This window comes from Saccopteryx bilineata, chromosome 3 (assembly GCF_036850765.1).
Source record: "Saccopteryx bilineata isolate mSacBil1 chromosome 3, mSacBil1_pri_phased_curated, whole genome shotgun sequence".
NCBI classification, from domain to species: Eukaryota; Metazoa; Chordata; class Mammalia; order Chiroptera; family Emballonuridae; genus Saccopteryx; species Saccopteryx bilineata.
In genome coordinates, this window is record NC_089492.1 from 13,932,424 (window position 1) to 13,953,596 (window position 21,173).

Below are 21,173 nucleotides of genomic sequence, written 5' to 3' on the forward strand. Positions count from 1 at the left end.
AAGCGCCCATTTGCTTCTCCACCCCTCCACCGCGCTTTCCTCTCTGTCTCTCTCTTCCCCTCCCGCAGCCAAGGCTCCATTGGAGCAAAGATGGCCCCGGGCGCTGGGGATGGCTCTGTGGCCTCTAACCCAGGCGCTAGAGTGGCTCTGGTCGCAACATGGCGACGCCCAGGATGGGTAGAGCATCGCCCCCTGGTGGGCAGAGCGTCACCCCTGGTGGGCGTGCCTGGTGGATCCCGGTCGGGCGCATGCGGGAGTCTGTCTGACTGTCTCTCCCTGTTTCCAGCTTCAGAAAAAAGAAAAAAAAAAAGGAAAAAAAAAAGATGCAACTCTATTATTTGAGCTATATATTTCTGGTTCAAGACAGGGCATTCACACCTGGCAGCTATTGTGTCTGCTGTTGTCAGTGTCCCTGACTAGTCAGGTATGGCATGCTTTAAAAATTCTTGCAGCCCACTGGTTGAAAATCGCTGCCCTAAGGAGTGTAGGGTATAGAGAGAGAGGATTCACACGCAAACAGTGTAATGCTTAACGCATTCGACAAAGGTGGAGTGAAGGCCTACTGGGTGCCAGAGGCTGTGCTGGGTGTTGACAGAGAGATGTCCCTGCCTAGAAGGAGTTCACAGTTTCCTGAGGGTGACGGGCAAGTGGGCAGAGGACAGCTGTAGAAAATGAGAAGGCCCTGTCAGGGAGAAGCACGCAGTGCTACGTGAACCCAGACAGGGCCACGCAACCCAGACATGGGGGTCGGGGAGGCTACCAGGGGGCCAGTGAGATGGAGGGCACTGGGAAAAGAAATGGTGAGGTGGTACCTGGGAAGGGGAGGAAAGGTTGTAGGACGGGCGGGGAGGCCGATTCCAGAGAGGCTCAGCCTGGCCTCACAGCACTATTCAGTTAGGATGGGCCAGTGGACTAGGTTCCCCTAGGGTGAGTGTGTGCAGTAGAAAATCGTGTTGCAGAAAGGGCCCTGGAAGACAAATGGTGGAAGAGGAACTAGTGAGACGAGGACCAATAGGAGGAAAACCAGAGAAAAGCTCCAGGTCTGTCACCTGCTGTGCAATATGGCGTAGTAATACTGTGCTGGGTGATCCTGGCTGGTATTTGTCAACCCTCTCCGCTTCCTAGGCTCAGGGAACATCTTGAAAGTATAAGAATGCTAGTAAATATTAGTCTTGGAACGCTGGGATTTGGTGTTTTCTCCAGGAAGAATTCATGCTCCCTGATCGAGGACCCAGAGTAAATCTCTGTACCTTCTGTTTTATAAACGCGTGAATTATGCTGGTCTTTGTTATTAGTGGTGTCTCTTCTCCAGAGACACGGGGAATACTGACTCATTTATTTCCCAGCTCTTATCACGTAATAATTGATCCTGAGCAAGTTACTTAACCTCTGTAAGCCCGATATGTTCGTTTGCAAAATGGGAATCACTGCGCCTTTCATAAGAAAAGGACATAAAGTGCAAAAAATGTTCTTACCACAGTGGCAGGAATATCCTCAGAAGTGAAAAAGTTTGTACCTGCCCGTTTTAAACAGCTAGCCTGGGCCAGTGCTTTTTGATGGGTGCATAAAAGGAACCCTCTGTCCATCTCCTGAAACCGAGAAGTCAAACTGTCGTCGAGTTCGATCAGTTCGTGAGTCAGATGAGAAAAACCCTCAGCTCACCGACGGCTCCCAACCTGCAGCCGGCCAAGCCTCGGTTTGGTCCTCCCAGAGACTACAAATCCCAGTATGCCGCGCTCTGGGCCTTACGGCCCCGCCCCTTCCGTGTTAGTGTGCACGTGGGTACCGATCTAGGCACCGCTTGCTCTTGATGCACCTGGCGTAGGCGCGCTATGGAGACCGGGTGCTGGTTGCTCGGCGGCGAGTTCGAGGAATCTGTGTTCGAAGAGAGGCGGGAGCGGCGCCCGGGACCGCTGACCTTCTACCGCGCCAAGCAGTGTGAGCCGCAGGTAGGCGGGCGGGCCTCCTGTCTCCCCGGCCCCCAGTCCTGCCCTGGTCCCCCGGCCTCGTCTTCCCTGGGTCCTGGCACGAGCACCTGCAGCCTCCCGGGGATGTGCTTGTGCCCACCCTGGCCTCCCCCGTCTCTAACCACCGCGAGGAAGGGCTGTATAACTTTGGACTACCCCCAAAACTTAGCTACTAATAGCCTACTGTTGATCAGAACCTTACCGATAGCATCAACAGTCTATTGACACATAGGTATTTTGTATGTTATCTGTATTATAATCTGTCTCATACCATTTAATAAGCTAGAGAAAAATGTTAAGAAAATCATAAGAGAAAATACACTTACTACAGTGTTTATTGAAGAAAATCCATGTGTGAGTGGACCCACGCAGTTCAAACTCGCGTAGTTTGAGGGTCAGTGGTATTTCAGGTGTGTACATCTCATCTCACCAACCCTGCTATTCTTTGTCAAAACCTTACCTGTTCCAGGCACTGTGCTGGGTTCCTTTGCATATGCATTGTCTCGTTTTTCCTTACAACCACTGTACTGACAGGTGTTGGGCACCCAGTAATTACAGAATTGTATTTTGTTTTATTTCACTTACATTTTTTCCTTACCACATGCAGTCTTTCAGAAGTTACCTTTAGTACTTGATCATGTAAACTCAGAACAGAATGGGCTTGGAAGTCATGTTACAGCACTGAAAGCCATGGGTCTGCAAGAGGACCCTTGGATACCAGTGGCTTTATTTACCCCTCGCCTTGCAAGGTGTCAGTTTCTTATTTGTCATTTGGGAAATGCTGGTTCACTGTGTTATTAGGAGGGTGAAATGAGATAATATTGAATGTCCACTGTAATTGAAAAAAATATATATATATTTTGTATTTTCCTGAAGTGAGAAGTGGGGATGCAGACGGACTCCCGCATGTGCCCGACCGGGATCCACCCGGCATGCCCACCAGGGGGCGATGCTCTACTCATCTGGGCCGTTGTTCTGTTGCATCCAGAGCCATTCTAGTGCCTGAGGCAGAGGTCATGGAGCCATCCTCAGCACCTGGGCCAACTTTGTTCCAGTGGAGCCTTGGCTGAGGGAGAGGAAGAGAGAGACAGAGAGGAAGGAGAGGGGGAGGGGTGGAGAAGCAGATGGGCGCTTTTCCTGTGTGCCCTGGCTGGAAATCGAACCCAGGACTTCCACATGCTAGGCCAACACTCTACCACTGAGCCAACCAGCCAGGGCTGCCTTTCATATTTTTAAAATAAAAATTTTGTACGATTGTACTCTGGATGGTCAGGAGGCACAAGGACAGACATGAATGTTTGTACTACTCAAAGGGTTAATCATTTATTTGTGGGTAATACTTTTGAGTCTGAAGTGGGAGAGCATAGCTTCACTCTGTAATGTGCTGTTTTCCCAATTTCTAGTGGTTTTGTGAGGAAACGGAGAGCAGTGATGATGTTGAAGCGCTAACTATCAAGAAATTCAGAGGGGACCTGGCCTACAGACGGCAAGAGTATCAGGTAGAAGTCAATATGTGTAAGATCACGCTATTTGAAATGGTCTTCTGTTCTATAAGTTATGGCATACTGAAATACGAGGCTACTAAGTTATGAATGTGTTTTTTGTGAAGATGAATTTAATCTTCTGTGATCTGTGTTTGTAATCTTAGAACCCCAAGTTTCTGTCCTTTTCTATGAGGCTCTATGTAACTTGTTTTGTTTCTTATAACTCCAATATAGGGATCTTTGGGGAATCCTTGTAAGTCAGTTTCTCCAGGCTTTGTATCTCGTTATGTGGGAGCCAATCTGTGAGCCATTATGTGCTGTACAGATATCTCATTGCACCAGAGAAGCAGAGCACCGCAACATGTAAGAAAAGAGGAGGAACTAACAACTAGGTACCAGCTTTACAAATAGATCCCATATCATCTTCGTAATTCTGTTGATGAAAAGGTTATATAGCTAGCAAGTTAGTGGCAAAACCGGGGCTCCAACCCTGGTCTGTTTGGCTCTAGAATATTCCTCCTGCTACTACAGTGTTTCCCATGGTAGTAGTGATTGTGTTCTCCAACCATTTCTTCTCTGCCTTTTGGAAGAATGGTACTGACTGAAATCCTTAAGTCTTCCTTAGCTCATTGTAGGGGTCAATGATGACATTACCTTCTACCTAGGAAAAAAGTCATCCCTATAATGGAATCCTTTTTTCTGCTATGTTTTCCACCTTTCTTTTCATTCTTTCTCTTTATTTCCTCTACTTAACAAATAATTGCCAGAAAGCACTGCAGGAGTATTCCAGTATCTCTGAAAAATTGCCACCTACAAATTTCGCCATGAAGAGAGATGTCCAGGAAGGCCAGGCTCGGTGTCTCGTTCGCCTGGGAAGGCCCGCAGAAGCTCTGGAGATTGCTGCGAGCTTAGTGAGTGGTTTCATTGCTTATTTTCCTTTGTTTTCCTAGGATGGTTGAATAGTTTCTAAATTACAACACAAAAGCCAACTTCCTGCTAACAGCAAAATATGTGATTTTGGAGAAGCAGAAGAAAATCGTTGGCGGTGGAAGGACTTTATTATGATGAATAGTTTGGAGCTCTAGACATAATCATTTTCTTGTGGTATTTTTTCCTGTATCATGCTCAAAATTCTTCATTGCCTGAAAACCTCATTTGCGAAGGTTTTACTCTTGTTCGGAAGAAATACTGAGTGGAAGCATTACCAGTGATTTGTTTTCTTCTTTAGATTTTATTTTTCAAATTGTCTCCAATGAACGCGTGTTACTTTTGTAAAGAGGGAAAACAGTTACCAAAACATGACTAAATAGCATCCAAAGCCAACCTTTACTAATCCTTTTTTTCTTAAATGGAATATGCAGAATTTTTCTCAAGGGATAAAGAAAAGCAATTGCCTGCCATTCTAGATTGTTTGTTTTTGTTTTCAAATGGAAGCATTTATGGTTTACCCCTCTGGTTATTTGTGTAAATGCTCTGTGGGGCTTGGTCTGAGGCAGACAACCCTAGTTCACAGAGGGCCAGTTTTCTTCCTCACAGGGAACTGACCAGGCGCCATGTCAGCGACCTTGACCCCTGCCATCTAGTCGCCCAGAGGTCAGCCTCAGTGAGTGTGCCACCGAGCTGCCCCCTTGCCTGCTAAGAGAGAAAGTCCCCGTTTGCTTCTGAGGGGTCCACTGAATGGGACCTCGGCCTCCTGCAGTCGGAGGAAACCTCGGAGTCATTGTCTCCAGAACAGGGAAAATAACAGCATTTTCTTCTTTCTTTTTCTCTCCTTTACTAATTGTGAGTTCTTTTTTCTTTTCTTCTTTTTTATTAACTGAATGTATTGGGATGACATTGGTTCACAAAACCATACAGGTTTCCAGTGCACAACTCAATATAACACCGTCTGCTCACTGTGTGGTGCGCCTCCTGTGCCTTTGTCCCCACCCCCACCCCCGCCTCGCCCACCCCTTTCCCTCTGGTTATTGCTATTGTGGGTTAACTCTTAAGCCGGAAGCTAAGAATACCCTGTTAAGGAAGCCCATGACTTGAAAAGTGAACTTGGTAGGATTAAAACGTTCATCCTCGGTCTCCCTGATCTGCAGACTAACGGCAACTTTGGCCCTTGGGGACCTTTTTCTAGACATCAGTCCCCCGTTTCTTTGTTGCTGTTCCGCTTTCCTGCCACCGCTGTCTTCCTCAAGTCTTGCGAATCAGTCTTGCGCGTCACTGGTGTGCTCTGGCCTCCTTGCCTGGGCCACTGAAGGCCCCGGCAGCTTCTTTAGTGTCGGGGGCGGCTTAGCTCTGTGGCTCCTTCTAGCTTTGTCAGTCTCCATTTCTGGGAGTCAGAGAAAGATCTGTTGCCAGTCTGCAGATGCTTGGGTGGTTACCAGGCGGGAGGAAGACCAGTCAGACTATCTTTGACCCTCTGTTAGGACTCTGAGAATCATCATCAGGCCCTGGCCACCCCGTCAGGAAGGGCTGTTGGGGAAGGGGACGGGCAGCGTGGGTCATGGGTCTCATCCTCCTTCTGGGTCTCCTCACGTGATCTCACTGACGCTGCCTATTTGCATGGTCCTCGGTCCCGGTGCCACATGCTTTGTTTTGTTTTTAAATTGTTTCCTTACCTGCAGTTCCTCTTCTTTTGTGATTAGCTCTGGTTCATTTCTGTGTTTCATCTCAGTGGCTATTGTCCCCTCACGTTCTGTAGGGGGACAGGTCAGTAGACAGCACTGAACAAAATAGACAGCCAGTCCTGAGGGCCCATCCGGATATGAGCATTTTTGTGCTCACTTCTGTTGAAATGTATTCATCTCTCTTCTTAATGACTTTGAAATAAAATTAGTAATAGAATGTCTTCTTTTTTTTTTAATTAAAATACTTGGGGTGATGAACATACCATAGACAGATGATATATTATAGACTTGGACACATGAAACCTATATAATTTTATTAACCAATGTCACCCCAACAAATTCAATAAAGAGTAAAAATGAATTTATTGGGGTGACATTGGTTAATAAGCTTTTATAGGTTTCAAGTGTACATTTCTATAGTACATGACCTGTATATTGCATTGTGTGCCCACCACCCAAAGTCAGATCATCTCCTGTCACCATTGTCACCCTGTATTTGACCCCCTTCACCCTCCCATCCCCCTCCCCCCGGCACCCACCCTCGTGGCTGGCAGAGCACCTACACTGTCTGTCTGCGTGTTTTTGTTTGTTTCTTTTTTTTGTTCACTTATTTCTTTCAGTTTTATATTCCACATATGAGTGAAATCATGTTCTCAAACAGTAGAAAGCACTACAGACTGGCTGGAGAAGAGAGGTGGCATTTGTTCTAGCCGGTCTACGCGACACTTTCCTTATACAAATGTAAGACCCGAAGAGGCATCACTCAGGAGGCCTTGCACGTCAGTCTGGGGTGCGGCGCTGGGAATTCAGCATCGGACAGAAACCCTTCTGGAAGTTCATGGTTTGTTGGAAAGGGCAGAGTACTAAACAGGAGTAACAATGAAACCAGATAAGTTCTGTCATTGGGAAGACACAGTGACAACGACATGGGTGGGACTTGATTTCGTCTTGTCATTCAACCTATGACCCCTGAGAACCCTCCCCAAGCTTTGGCTCGCTGGGCGCCCGTGTCTTCGGCTGCCCGCCAGGCAGTTTTGCTCCTACCTGTTGTCACTTGGTGCCGTTCTCGGCAGCAGCTTGGTGTGGGTGCCAGACAGCCAGGTTTTCCTTTGACTTCAGGTCAACTGGAAGGTCATTCAGTCTGCACAGATGTGAACTTGGAAGAAGAAGGCTTGCTTCCCTCAGCCGCAGGGCTTGTGCCATATGGCAGGTTAGGCCAGAGGCGGTCTGCTTAAGGAGACTTGAGAAGGATTTTCTGATCAGAAGGAAACCAAGCACCCCCTCCAGCCAAAAATGTCTGGCCTTGGTCGCAGATAGGAGGCGATGCGTTTGGATTCAATTACCATGCAGCATGTGTCATGATGCAGCGCAGAGCTTCACGACTGTCCTGCTTAGGATGTCTAAGCCAAGGAAGATCTGAACCTAGCGTTCACTCGATTACTCAAGGAAATTGCCATTTGGATCTTTAGGAAGCCTGGACTATTCAAATGGAGCCATTAGCCCAGGGTATAAAAATGTTGGCGTGGGTCTTTCAGCTGTCTGGCTAAAGACAATAAAGATTGTAATAAAAACTGAAAAAACAAAGCAAAACTGGCGTTTATATTTCTGGTACTGAGCTTTGTCAGACCACTGTCACATAACTGCGTTATTGTTACGACAGGAGATCGTTTGGGAATGACTGGTGCTTATTTTGCTGGGCAGCCTCTGCTTCTCTAGGTTTACGGTTTCAACCTGAGAGCTGTTGAAAAATACTTCGTTCGCCCTGCTCGTGCAGCTGCTGAGGGTGCTTCTGATTTATCACATCAACAACCTGGTATTTAGGAATCTCCTTTTTTATATAGAAATCATTCTGCGGTTCAAGGGTTTAGCTCTTTTCTTTTTTCTCTCCTTAGGAAATGAAAGCAACCAACACAGACCACCTGACGACCACCCTGGACCTGCAGCTCGCGGTCCGCTCCAGCGCGCGGGACGCGGAGGGCTCCCTCGGCTGCCTCCAGAAGCTGATCTCTCTGCACCCTTTTCACCCCTGGAACTGGGGAAGACTGGCAGAGGCTTACCTGGCGCTGGAGCCAGCTCCCTCGGCCGCCTCTGCCTCACCTCACAGACACGGTTTCACCTCACGTGACAAAACTATCCACTCCCTTCCACACTCGGGGGAAGACTGCCCTTTGTGTTCCCCTGAGACGCGGCCCGAGAGCTCTGTGTTTTCTGGGGAAGCAAGCGGCAGTGATAATCACGAGAGTGAAAAGGCACTTAATGATATTCAGGACCCTGTGGCAGCAAAGAGACAAGCCGAGTGGCTGGAGCCGCGGACGAAAGCTTGTGCATCCTTCATACGCACCAGGTAAACCGACGGCGGGCTGGGCTGAACCGAGCGCACGACGCTGAGCCCGGGATAAAGCGCCTGTTTTTCTAATTTTAACTTTTGAAAGTTCCAGGCTACACAATTGGTGTATGTATGTTGTTGAGATTTTCTGGAGGTCTAGACAGATACATGTCTTTTTTAGTATGTAAGATCTAGAAACCAAACTATATTGGCTCAAGAATACAACCTGTAACATCCCTCAAGATAAAAATTTAAAATGGACAGCATTGAAATTAAGAAAAGAAATGTGGGCCCTAGCCAGTTAGCTCAGCAGTAGAGCGTCGGCCTGGCGTGCGGGGGACCTGGGTTCGATTCCCGGCCAGGGCACATAGGAGAAGCGCCCATTTGCTTCTCCACCCCCGCCCCCCCTCCTTCCTCTCTGTCTCTCTCTTCCCCTCCCGCAGCCGAGGCTCCATTGGAGCAAAGATGGCCCGGGCGCTGGGGATGGCTCCTTGGCCTCTGCCCCAGGCGCTAGAGTGGCTCTGGTTGTGGCAGAGAGACGCCCCAGAGGGGCAGAGCATCACCCCCTGGTGGGCAGAGAGTTGCCCCTGGTGGGCGTGCCGGGTGGATCCCGGTCGGGCGCATGCGGGAGTCTATCTGACTATCTCTCCCCGTTTCCAGCTTCAGAAAAAAAAAAAAAGAAATGTAGGAACGGTGACAAAGGGGGAGCTTTTCCCTTGTGTTCCACAGAAATCTGAGGAACTGCACCTGCTCCGCTGTTTGAGTCACTGTTTACAGTGTGACTAAGCATCATGTTTCATCTGTCCTGCAGAGAATTCCCATGGTCAGTGGCTCCAGACACTTTGAATTCATATGGTATAAGAGTTTAAGGGAAAGGGGGAATGTACACCCACTAGTTCTGTAATTTATGAGAGTAACAGACTCTCACAAGTCTCAAATGATAGCAAAGAACATAGAGTTGGTTCCCTTTTTTAACTCTGGAGCATTCAAGAAATGTTGATTAACAGTGACACTCACTGAGAATGCTATCTATGTGGCCTATTCCAGACTGTCCAGCTGTTTATTTAGTGTTGGCCATGTCACTGTAACTCAGAGGTACATTGAGTTAGTGCTGTGCACCAGGCACGTGCTGGGATCATAGAGGTCGTTAGGAGAGTCCCTCCTTACGGGCCTCACTGTATCGAGGGACATCTGTGTAGAGTCGGCGACCAGCAGCACAGACACCAGCCAGTGGCGTGAGCTGAACTCTGCGGACTGGCCCCTGGGAGCCCCTGGGAGCTGTTTGGTTTCGTGCAGCAGGGGGCGGGAGCCTTCCGGAGGGAATGGCGCTTCTGCTGAGTGTCCCTGGGAGCATCTGTCCGTTGTGTAGATCCCTGTGTCCTAGAGGCTTTGCATGCACGATTGCACGCGAATCCTCACCACGTGGGGGTGGGTAGGAAGCTAATTTAGAGTCATGCCAGGGTGGCACAGCTCGAGTGCTGGCAGGATTTGCACCCAGGTTTCTGACTCCAGACTGTGTTCTTCCCAGAACGCTATGCTGCCACCATGGATTCTTCGCCACACGAGGAGGGATAGAAAGAGCACAGCCCAGGGGCTGGAGGGGTGTGGCAGTGTTGTCACATGGTGTGGTGGTGAGAACAGCACTGGTGTGAGCTCAAGAGGTGGCTGTAGCCCACGGGGCCAGCGTGGTGGGCACAGTTACGTAGGAGGCAGGACTTTGGAGTTGGACCTGCGCTTAAGGAACCTGATACCTTGTTGTCATTGAGCAGTGAGTCTGGACTCCTAGCTGTCTGACCTTGCACAGACTCTCTGATCTCCAGGTCCCTCATCTCGACAGGTGGAGAAATGGGGGGAGAATACCTCCTTTGTGGGGTGTGAGAGTTCAAGTCGCTGACACACTCACGGCTGTGCACAGTATGGGGTCAGCACTGGGTTTTAAATGTACTTCTGTTGCTTCCTTTGTAGTGGCACAAGATGTTAAATGTCTTCTTAAAGAGTCTGGTCCTCATGCTGAAGGCCCGAAGAGTATTTGAAGGTTTTAAATGTTGAAGTGGTGTTGTGACCTCAAGAGAAAGGTCCCGTGGTTGGGAGGACGTATTGGCAGAAGGAGTTTGGAGCTAGGGACACCAGTGAAGGATGTGGGACTGTGGAGTAGTGGGTGGATGGTGGTGAGGACCTGACCGGGGGACAGCACAATGGTAATTAAAAAGGCCACAGGGCCCTGGCCAGTTGGCTCAGCGGTACAGCGTCAGCCCGGTGTGTGGAAGTCCCAGGTTCAATTCCCGACCAGGGCACACAGAGGAAGCGCCCATCTGCTTTTCCACCCTTCCTCCTCTCCTTCCTCTCTAGCTCTCTCTTCCCCTCCTGCAGCCAAGGCTCCATTGGAGCAAAGTTGGCCCAGGTGCTGAGGATGGCTCCATGGCCTCCACCTCACGTGCTAGAATGGCTCTGGTTGCAATGGAGCAACAGCCCAGATGGGCAGAGCATCACCCCCTAGTGGGCTTGCCAGGTGGATCCCAGTTGGGCGCATGTGGGAGTCTGTCTCTCTGCCTCTCCGCTTCTCACTTCAGAAATATTAAAAAAAAAGAAAAGAAAAGAAAATGGATGTCACTGAAGGATGGAATAGCCAGGACTTGGTGACCAGCCTGGTGTGGAAAGGGTGGGCTGAGGAGGGGAGGACGGAGGGGTGGACTCTGGATGGGGGGGGGGAGGGGTGCCTTTCACCGAGACAGGACACGGGAGGAAGAATAGAGCACATTTACGGTGCAGGTGACTGCAGGTTTGATGTGTGGAGTCAGGTGCCTGCAGGACAGATGCAGGGTGAGCTCAGACAGGGGCCGGAGATAAGGAGTTTGGGGAGAGAGATCAGCAATCAGGTGGCAGTGGGCGTCGGGTGGGATCACTATGAGAAGAGGATTTGAGAGGGAGGAGGTCATCTGAGAAGGCAGTCTCCTTAGTGATGGGTTGACGTTGCAGAGAGTTGAGGGGTGAATTAACATGAACCGGAAGGAGCAAGCGAAAGCTGTATTTTCAAGTGATTTCAGGAACAAGAGGGAGAAAGCAGGTACGGAGAAGGGGTCAGAAACGTAAGTGCTTCCAGAAGCCAGGTGATACAGATAGGGTGGAATGAAAACAGGGTGAATGTGAATTGGGTCGGGTTCTTGTATAAAACTCACCAGTGACAACCCATCGCTCTCACATAAATTCCCCATTTCCTTCCACCGCCTGTGAGGTCTTCTGGGAGTCGGCCCTGCCTTTCTCTTCCTCCTTGTTTGCTACAGTTTCTTTCTCCCTGGCTGTGTTCCTCCCACAGGGATCTTTGTGATTCTCACACACACATCAGACATCTTGTGTCTGAGTCCTCTTCCCCAGATGTTCTTGCAGCTGGCTCCTCCTCCTTGAGGCCTCGGCCTGCGGGGTAGCTCAGAAGAGCCATCACCCGCTGCGCCATCCCAGGTAGACACGCATCGGTTTCCCAGCATGCACCACTACCTGCGTCTCTCTTACCATTGGTGATCGCTGTCCTTCCATCCTGGAGCAGGAACCTGTCTGTTTCACTCACCAGGGTCCCTCGGTGCCTGCAGGGGTGTGTGGTGCCTACCCATTCAGTGTTTAAGACAACAGTGATGGTGCCAGTGAGGAGGACAGGGAGAGGCGGCAAGGGGACCAGGGTTTTTTTTGTTTGTTTTTTTGAGAGACCAAGAGAGGGATAGATAGGCACAGAAAGGAAGGGAGAGAGATGAGAAGCATCAATTCTTCGTTGCAGCACCTTAGTTGTTCATTGATTGCTCTCTCATATGTGCCTTGACTGGGGGGCTACAGCAGACTGAGTGACCCCTTTCTCAAGCCAGCAACCTTGGGCTCAAGCCGGTGAGCCTTCTCAAACCAGATGAGCCCGCGCTCAAGCCGGTGACCTCGAGGTTTTGAACCTGGGTCCTCCGCGTCCCAGTCCGATGCTCTAACCACTGAGCCACCGCCTGGTCAGATAGGGAAGCAGATTTTGGTCATGACAGGGAAGTTAGTGGTGAAGACGTTGCAAAGTGGTCATTGGAGGGTCCTCAAAGATTTAGCCCCGCTCTGGGAAATTGAAGTGAGCTAGAGAGCCTACTAGTTCTGGAGGTCAAGGTGCAGTGGGTGCGGGGACATGGAAGAATCACCGAGCACCGACTGCAAAGAACACGTCCCGATGAGTCTGGGGGAGGGGCCTCTGGCCGGGAGGCTGGACCTTCTCGCTCCACATTGCTTTTGCTGGATTTCTACAAGAAGCCCTTTGAGGGCTTGCTCTCTAGTGATGTCTTTGAGAAGCTTTGGTCTTTGCAAATGATGACCCTCCAGTGTAAAGCTGGACCCTTTGGTCAGAGGAAGAAGCTCAGGGATTCCTACAAGGGTGAGTGCCTGCCTTCGGCCCAGCAGGCTCGCCCCGCTGACGCCTTGCTGGGTGTGAACATTTCCTCCCTGCTGTCCTTTCGGGAACCAACTCTGGAGACTTTTCTGTTTTTCAGGCTTTTGCTTCAGCTCACCCAGTCTCAGCAAACATCCTTCGCTTTGGAGAGGAACTTAAAGACCCAGCAGGAAATTGAAGATAAAATCAAAGGGTTCAGCTTCAAAGAAGATACGTTGCTGCTGATGGCTGAGGTGAGTGCAACCCGAGGGTTTCCCTGAAACGGGCATCGTAGGGATATTTCCCGGCTCCGATACCAGTTTTTATTTATTTATTTATTCATTTTTAGAGAGGAGAGAGAGACAAAGAGGGAGAGAGAGGAGAGAGAGACAGAGAGAGAGAGGGGGGAGGAGCTGGAAGCATCAACTCCCATATGTGCCTTGACCAGGCAAGCCCAGAGTTTCGAACCGGCGACCTCAGCATTTTCAGGTCGACACTTTATCCACTGCGCCACCACAGGTCAGGCCCCGATACCAGTTTTTAAGAAACGAGGTGAAGTCTCATCCGCTAAAGGACTTCTGTGTCCCCCCTTTACGTGCCTTTGGTCACTTCATCCCTGGAAACGGCTTCCTCATCGTCCTTCTCTTGCAGCATCTTCATGTACAGGCTGGTGCTTGTGAGTCCCTATCTGCTTGGACAGCATGTTGCCTGGTAGCTGGTTTCTGAGTGCGGAACAAATGAATGAGTGAATGTTGACATTTGTGCAAGACTTGCGCACATGTTTTCCTCCACTCATCCTCCTCACAGCCTGTGGGACAGGCAGGGCTGGGAGTGAGCCGCAGAGAGGTTCTGGCTGCCCAAGGAGCAGGGCCCACCCAGCTACAAGTCCACTTTCTGTCTGCTCCACCCTTTGACTACTCGGATGGTTGCAGACACATTCAGATGGCAATTTTTCTTTAAACCTTTACAAGCTTTTTTCTTTTTAATATGCTGTTGAAATGTCCTAAAATGGCATTTGGAGATTATCCATGATTTTAAAGTACTCTCTTTAAAAATAATTGAAACTCAACTGCTCAGGGAGTTTTCCTATGAGAATTACTCTCTCCATATATGTCCTAACATCATGCTTTCAAGAAATACCTACTGCCCGCTCCTTTCTCCCTTCCCCAAGCTGAGCTCCCGCTGGACTCCGGTTCTCTGGGCTGGGATCCAGGCTCTGGTCTGCTGTCCCGAGCCCCCGTCAGCCTTCCCCTTCCTGTGGGCCGTTCCCGGGGGCCACAGGCAGCCACAGATGCCTCTTCGAGCCTGTGCTCACCGTAGCCTTTCCCTGGGCTGCTGCCTTCACATCTCTGTAGACCTGCCGCTGGGGGCCGCTCGCTCTCGCTTCCTCGCCCCTGCGCTCCGAGAGGCTGCACTCCGCTCTCCGCCTGTGTTTCTGACTGCGCCCCTGCCTCTGAGACTCCGTGGGTCCTTCTGTGTCCCTGAGGTCTCACCGGGTTCTCTCTTCCCTGCCTCTCCCGCAGACGCCATAACCACACTCACACCTCAGGGTTGGTCACCCTCTGATCGGCGTCTCTGCTCCTTCTCAAGCTTGTCTCCCGTCTCAGACCAGTTACCTACTGAGGACTAACCTGGGACGACTGTTCTGTCACTGCAGGACACAGGGTCTGAAGTGAAGTGATAGCACAGTCCCCGGCTCCGGCCAGGGCCCAGCATGGGGCAGTGCCTGTGCGGACTCTGCCCGCACGAGCGCTTGTTGAGAGGGAGCTCGGGAGGTGAAGAGAACCATCCCTTCATTGTAGACACATGTTCTCTTTTGATCCTATCTGCTATTCCATTTCTGTCCGGACCTGGCACCTCGCCTTTGGTTCTCACGTCCCGCCGGGCGCCGAGCCCACCCTTCCTTCAGGGCCCACCGTTCACTCCTCTCCCGCCACTCGAGCGGTCGTCCTATCGCCTCGTGTCTGACTCGCGCCGTGACCTGTTGTTTCTCCTTGCTTCTTCTCTCCCCGCAGGCCTGTCTTGAAATTGCTGCTCAGTTCATCTTAAATCATTGCTTCGAGGACGGGGTGGAAAGGGGGAGGGAGGAAGGAGTACTAATTGGTAGTTACAGAGCAGTCACAGGGATGTCAAGTACAGCACGGGGAACAGAGCCAGGACCCTGGTGCCAGCTAGGTGCTAGAATTATTGGGGGGGGATCGCTTACAAATTATATAATCATCTAACCATTATGCTTTACACCTGAAACTAATAGATAATAATATTGAATATCAACTATAATTGAAAAGTAAAATTTAAAACAAAACAAACATCGCTTTGACCATATTCCCTGCTTGCTTAAAACTAACATGTGGCCCCATCCATACCTGAGAGGTCGGTCCCGTTTAAGGTCTTGATAGTAATGTGCAAGGCCTTCCAGAGAAGAGCCCCAGACTTACGACCTAGTAGTTCCTTACACAGTCTGCCTCCGCTGGACTGCTCTGCCCGTGTCTAAGGAACTTGTCCTGGGTTTTCCCTTCCCCACTACTGACTGTTCCCATCGGCGAAGACCAGCCGAAGTCCACATCCCCTTGGAGCTTTCCTGGAACGTCCTGTTCTGTGGCCATTTGTCCCTCAGCTGGCCTCAGATAAAATGATTGCTTGAATAGATAGCTCTTAGCCCCTCTCCCCCCCAAAAGCAAGCATATGTCATGTCTTGTCTTTGTGGGTGTTTTATCAAAGAGAAACTAATGCGAATGTGAGCCTGGTTCTGACCAGTAGGGAGCAGTATTGTGCCTTCAGAGGGCAGGCATGCTGCTTAAGTCTCTGAGATTGCTATGGTAACGTTTCTGGACTGACTGAGTCTCTGGGTCAGGAAAGGGTGGGCCCCACCACTTCCTTTGGCTTCTTTGGATAACTTCTAAGAGAAAGAATCTGTGTGTCCCCCACACCACCCCCAGCAGTTCTGTGCTGCCAAGCCCGGCTTTTCAGTCATTTTGCAAGGAGGGAGAACCACTCACAGCTGCGTTCTCGCCAGGAGAAGATGCTCACAGGCTGACTCGGCTTCCCTGGAGGCCGACAAGCGCCTCAGTACTTGCTGATCTGTTCACTCGGGGAAGATGAGACTAGGAACGTGGGATGCTGCTTTACCCACATGGCCCTCTGACTGCTGCTTCTGATCAAACATCTTCTCAGTGTGTTGTAACTGTTAGAATTGTCCCCTGCCTGCTACGGTAGTTCTGCTGGTATGAAATCCTTTCCGCTGGAGACTAGCTCCGTCTTGCATGCCACGTCTGGTGCCCCTTTTATTGGGCCAGGGTTTTTCTCCTCCTCCTGCAGGTTATGGGAGAAGATATCGTCCCAGAAAAAATAAAAGACGAGGTTCACAACGAGGTGAGGTGTGTGGGCTCTGCAGCCCTGGCCGCCTTGGTGGTCGCATCGTCGGAAGAATTTGAAGACAAGTGGTTCAGAAAGATCAAGGACCACGTCTGTTCCTCTGAAAACCAGTCCCACACACAGATACGGATCTCCGCTCAGTAGTCCCTTTAGATACAAAACATCCGGCGCTGTGCTAAGTGTCCCTGTTTACTGTAGAGGGACTCCACTGCTGGCCATGGAATATAGTGAATTAAAAACAATTATTTATGTTTTATAAAAATGGCTTCTCTCCCAGGTTCTTTCTACTGTGTTCAGTTTCTTGATTTTTTGTTGTCTTTTGATTTTTGCCATTCACCTCCGTTAGGCCTCCCACCCCTTTAGAAGTTATCTGCTGGGAAAGGGTGTCAAAGAGGCTCAGATGTCATAGTTACGATATGTAACCAGCAGCATAAGTGTTCACATTGCGCAGAATCGTGAGGAATGACAAAGATTGTTGAAATGAAGGCAGTGTCAGGGTCAGGGAAGACCCTGGGACTTGACCAGACCGGTCCAGCTAGCCTGTGACTTTCACAGATGCTGCAGGGGGCTTGATTATTGGCGGCCCAGCCTGCAGGATAACCTGCGTGGGTTTGCGTCACTGCCTCTTGCCTCAAAGTCCCAAGGGGGAGACGCAGATGGGTGCAGGGAGCAGTCTACAGGCGATTGATACCCTGTCCTTTCCGCCACACAAATTCTAATCATACTCTGTATCTATAACATCATCTTCAGATACGGAGGGCCACTTCCTCCTCGAATGCCTGGGATGGGAAGGCTCCCTTGGAGAAGTGGAATTTAATAATACCAAACACCTCAGCAGACAGGGTTCCACAAGCTTGTTTTCCTCTTCAGAGGGAAGAGAATGGCAGCCCCGGACACAGCGTGACGTCGTCAGGATTTCCCTGCTGCCTCACCTGCCCTCTGCCCCGTTCCCAGGCCCCTCCCAGAGCAGACCAAGGTCTTTCTGTTTTGAGCGCTCCTTAGAATGAGTGAGAGCGGGAGCAGAGGTTGCACATTGAGTCACTTATCTCTAAAACAGAAGACTGACTAATAGACATTTCAAGTTCTAGGAACTGTAAAAAGTATGGAAACCCCCCAACAGCTCCCCACTGTCCTCCATCCATCTGCTGAGTTACTCACAATCTCTTATTGAGCTCCTGTTAGGTGACATGCATTGTGCGATCGCCAGGGAGACACAGGTTATCATGGAGTTTATGGTCTAAGTGTTGATGGCCCTCTGGATAGAGCCCTAGCTGGATTGTGGGCAACCTAGGCCTTCGTCTTCTCCTGCTCTCCACCTTTGTTTTTTTCATTAAAATTTTTTGAATATTTATTGATTTTAGAGAGAAAGGGAGAGAGAAACTGATTTGTTGTTCCACTTCCTTATGCATTCATTTCTGCTCCCCACCTTTTTGTGTGTGTGTGACAGACAGGGACAGACAGACAGGAAGGGAGAGAGATGAGAAACATCAATTCTTCATTGTGGCACCTTAGTTGTACATTGATTGCTTTCTTTCTTTTTTTTTTTTTTGTATTTTTCTGAAGCTGGAAACGGGGAGAGACAGTCAGACAGACTCCCGCATGCGCCCGACCAGGATCCACCCGGCATGCCCACCAGGGGCGACGCTCTGCCCACCAGGGGGCAATGCTCTGCCCCTCCGGGGGGTTGCTCCACAGCGACCAGAGCCACTCCAGCGCCTGGGGCAGAGGCCAAGGAGCCATCCCCAGCGCCTGGGCCATCCTTGCTCCAATGGAGCCTTGGCTGCGGGAGGGGAAGAGAGAGACAGAGGAAGGAGGGGGGGTGGAGAAGCAAATGGGCGCTTCTCCTATGTGCCCTGGCCGGGAATCGAACCCAGGTCCCCTGCACACCAGGCCAACGCTCTACCACTGAGCCAACCGGCCAGGGCTGATTGCTTTCTCATATGTGCCTTGACTACAGCAGACCGAGTGACCCCTTGTTCGAGCCAGCAACCTTGGGCTCAAGCTGGTGAGCCTTGCTCTCAAGCTGGCGACCTTGGGGTCTTGAACCTGGGTCCTCGGCATTCCAGTCCGACGCTCTATCCACTGAGCCACCGCCCGGTCAGGCCCTGCTCCCCACCTTTAAATGCGCAGTAACTTCCGCCTCAGGCGGCTCAGTCTGCACCTCTCCCCAGCCCCATAACTCAGCTGTTCACGTTCAGCTTTCAGGTGAGGACGGAGCGTCAGTGTCCCAGAGTCTCTCCCAGGTGGCGCGGGCCTCTGTCCTCTGTCCTTCTCCCCTTCGCCTCCCACACTGGCCTACATTGCTCTGTGTCACAATCGCTATTTGTTTTCCATGACAGACTCTGAACTTGGTACAGCCGGGGGACTGGGACTGTCTTGTTCATACCTGTATCCATGGGGCACAGAACCCGGCCCCCTCACTAAGTGTTTGTTGAAAAGAATTAATTGGCCAGCATCTTACTTTGTTTGCACAAAAGGTTAATACCGCAGATCTGACGGAGTGCTTAGGCAATCCGAGCACCTCCCAATTTCTGTAGCTAAAGCCCTCTCTTCCCGTTTGTCCAGGTCCCCGAGAAATGCCCTTGACGCCCCTCGCCTCTCTTGCCCCCCCCCCCCAGTTCCCATCAGACTTTGCTCAGGCTTCTAGTTTTCAGCTCTCAGCCCTCTGGCCTTCCTCCCGGGTCCACGGGATCTCCGCTGCACTGCCTGAGTGGTCCTCATGGAGCTGCTCATCGCGCCCACTCCCTGGGAGCCCCACCTGGCTCTCCGGGCAGCGGCATGCCCGTGCCTGTGAGAACCCAGCCTCCTCCATTCTCAACGCCTCGGCTATCGGGGAGGGCGGGAAGGGGCGCCCAGGAAGATTGGGCACCTCTGGGTTTCATCACACAAAAGTCACCTTGATCACTTCCAGTGCAGATGATGAAGGTGATTAATGGAGCAGTGATTATGCTGAAGAAAAATTTCAGGCCAGCCTACTTAGACACTCCACCCTCTTGTCGATGAATGAATCACTCAGAAGGAGAGCAAATGTGAACCACAGAGCAGTGGCTGGCTGTACTCCAGGTGGTGGGGAGGGACGCAAGGGCAATTCTTGCCTCTTAGGACCTCCAAAGGCCTGTCCTCCATGTTTTCTTGTGGAGTGGTCTGTGCTTAGTATTTGAGCTGGTGAGTCTTTTGTCTTATTCCCCTACCCCTGCAGTCTTTATACTCTAGCCCAGGAATCTTTCTAAAAGTAAAGATCATTCTCAAAGTCCTTCAGTGACTTACCGAACCTCCGCAAAGCTACGAGGGCCTGCTGGTCCGCCTGGCCTCCACCCCAGCTCACTGGTTTCCTCACACGTCCCTGGACCCTTCAGGCTTCCTGCCAGCCAAGCCTTTGCCCGCCCAGCTACCTCTGCTTGGAACATTCCGCCTCCCAATCCCCCAACCTTACCAGAAATGTCCCCTTCCCTGCGGATCTCAAAGATCACTCCCCGATGAGACGTTTCTGGTCCCAAACTGGCTCAGGTCCCCTTTAAATGTTGTCATAGTACCCGTGTTTTTCTTTTTCCCAAAATGCTTATTGGAATTACTAGTGAATATTCACTATATGAACCCTGGCTGGATCATGGGCTTCAGGACTGTCTCTGGTTTGCCCCTTTGTGATCGAGTTCGGCTTTCCCATCAGTGCCATGAGTTCTGCCCAGGGCTGCCTTCCTGGAGCCCCAGGCCCTGGCAGAGGCTGCAGAAGCCCGGGGAGCTGGCAGCCTGGTGAACCGGCAGCCCGTGGGCCTGTGCCTGCAGAGCCCCACGGCCGCGCAGAGGCCCTGCCTGACCACGCGCTACCGCCCCACCACAAAGATGTCTCCCTTTCAGAAAAACCCTGGGCAGAAATCTCGGAAACAAAGCCAAGGCCACTGTTTGTGAAGACTATTTTAAATAACAGCTTTCTTGCGGCTTTGAAATATCATCTGTAAAGAAAATTTACACACTGCTTTCCAAGGTCTTATAATCATAAGAACAAACAAAAAATGGAGAAGATGATACAAAAGACTCAAAGCTCTGCTTCCAAAGGTGTGGCTGGTTCCAAGTGCTCAGGTGTGGTCGTGTGCACCCTCTGCCCAGTGCCTGGCCTGGCCTCTTGCTGAGCCAGACCTCAGGCTAGTGCTGTGTGTCCCACAGAGGCCTGCTGCTGTATGTGTCATCCTGTCCCTGTCCCTCACCCCCAACCCCCATCCCACTGAGCCGTCAAAATAATGGTCCTAATGAGGAGCAACCCAGGCCTGGCTCCTGCCCGTCTTCCCGGGTGAAGTGTATCCACTGGTGGACTTGCTAGGAGGCTGGGAACAACAGGGGGCAGGCATTTGCCTACCTGGGGCTCACCCTTCCTTATCCAGAGATCTCTCCCTCAGCGGCAGAGCGGCTTTGTCCCCTAAAGCTTCAGCATTGCGTCTGCTGGGCCCTTGAGCTAACGACCACCCTGCCCCTCCTCTCTGGGAGCTGCCCTGGCATCCACGTAGGTGGGTACCTGGCAGCCGTATGTGCAGTCAGTGATCCTGACTGGAGAGAGGATGGCGAGTTCACCTGACCTGTGCTGGGCCAATCAGATTCTCCCCTAGAGACAGAAATGAATGGAAGAGCCTTCTCACGCGTCTGAGACTTGGACAACACTTGGGGGTGGCTGTGTTCCACCAAGTGGAGTGGGCAGAGCAGCTCCTCGGGGAAGAGAATATGAGGGAGGTGTGCAGAAAGGGACAGAGGGACGGCTCTCCGCTCTCCGCTCTGCCGCTTCCTGATTCCGGGCCTTTCGTGGTCTGCAGGCCCAGCTGCGTTCTTGCCTGCGCCCCCATGAGATACCGGGGATGTGTAGGTGGATGGATAATGGCCCCACAAAGATGTCCATGTCGTAATCCCCAGAACCCGTGAATACTTGGGTTACATGGCAACAGGAATGTTGTGTACTGGTCTCAGCCTATCGATCACCAGTGCTGTGGCTGGCCCTGCCCTCGTGGTTCTTGTTAGGATTGCAAGATGCCCTTCAGG

General features: G+C 51.0%; 1 protein-coding gene across 1 annotated transcript; it reads left to right on the top strand.

The window, feature by feature from the left end:
• The first annotated feature begins 1,781 nt into the window (after nt 1-1,781).
• C3H8orf76 (chromosome 3 C8orf76 homolog) lies at nt 1,782-16,420 on the top strand. Its single transcript, XM_066264621.1, has 6 exons — nt 1,782-1,949; nt 3,371-3,466; nt 4,219-4,362; nt 7,962-8,413; nt 12,898-13,030; nt 16,095-16,420. The coding sequence occupies exons 1-6, from the start codon at nt 1,833-1,835 to the stop codon at nt 16,293-16,295; spliced, it is 1,143 nt and encodes a 380-aa protein (XP_066120718.1). The 5' UTR covers nt 1,782-1,832; the 3' UTR covers nt 16,296-16,420.
• The last annotated feature ends 4,753 nt before the right edge of the window (nt 16,421-21,173 follow it).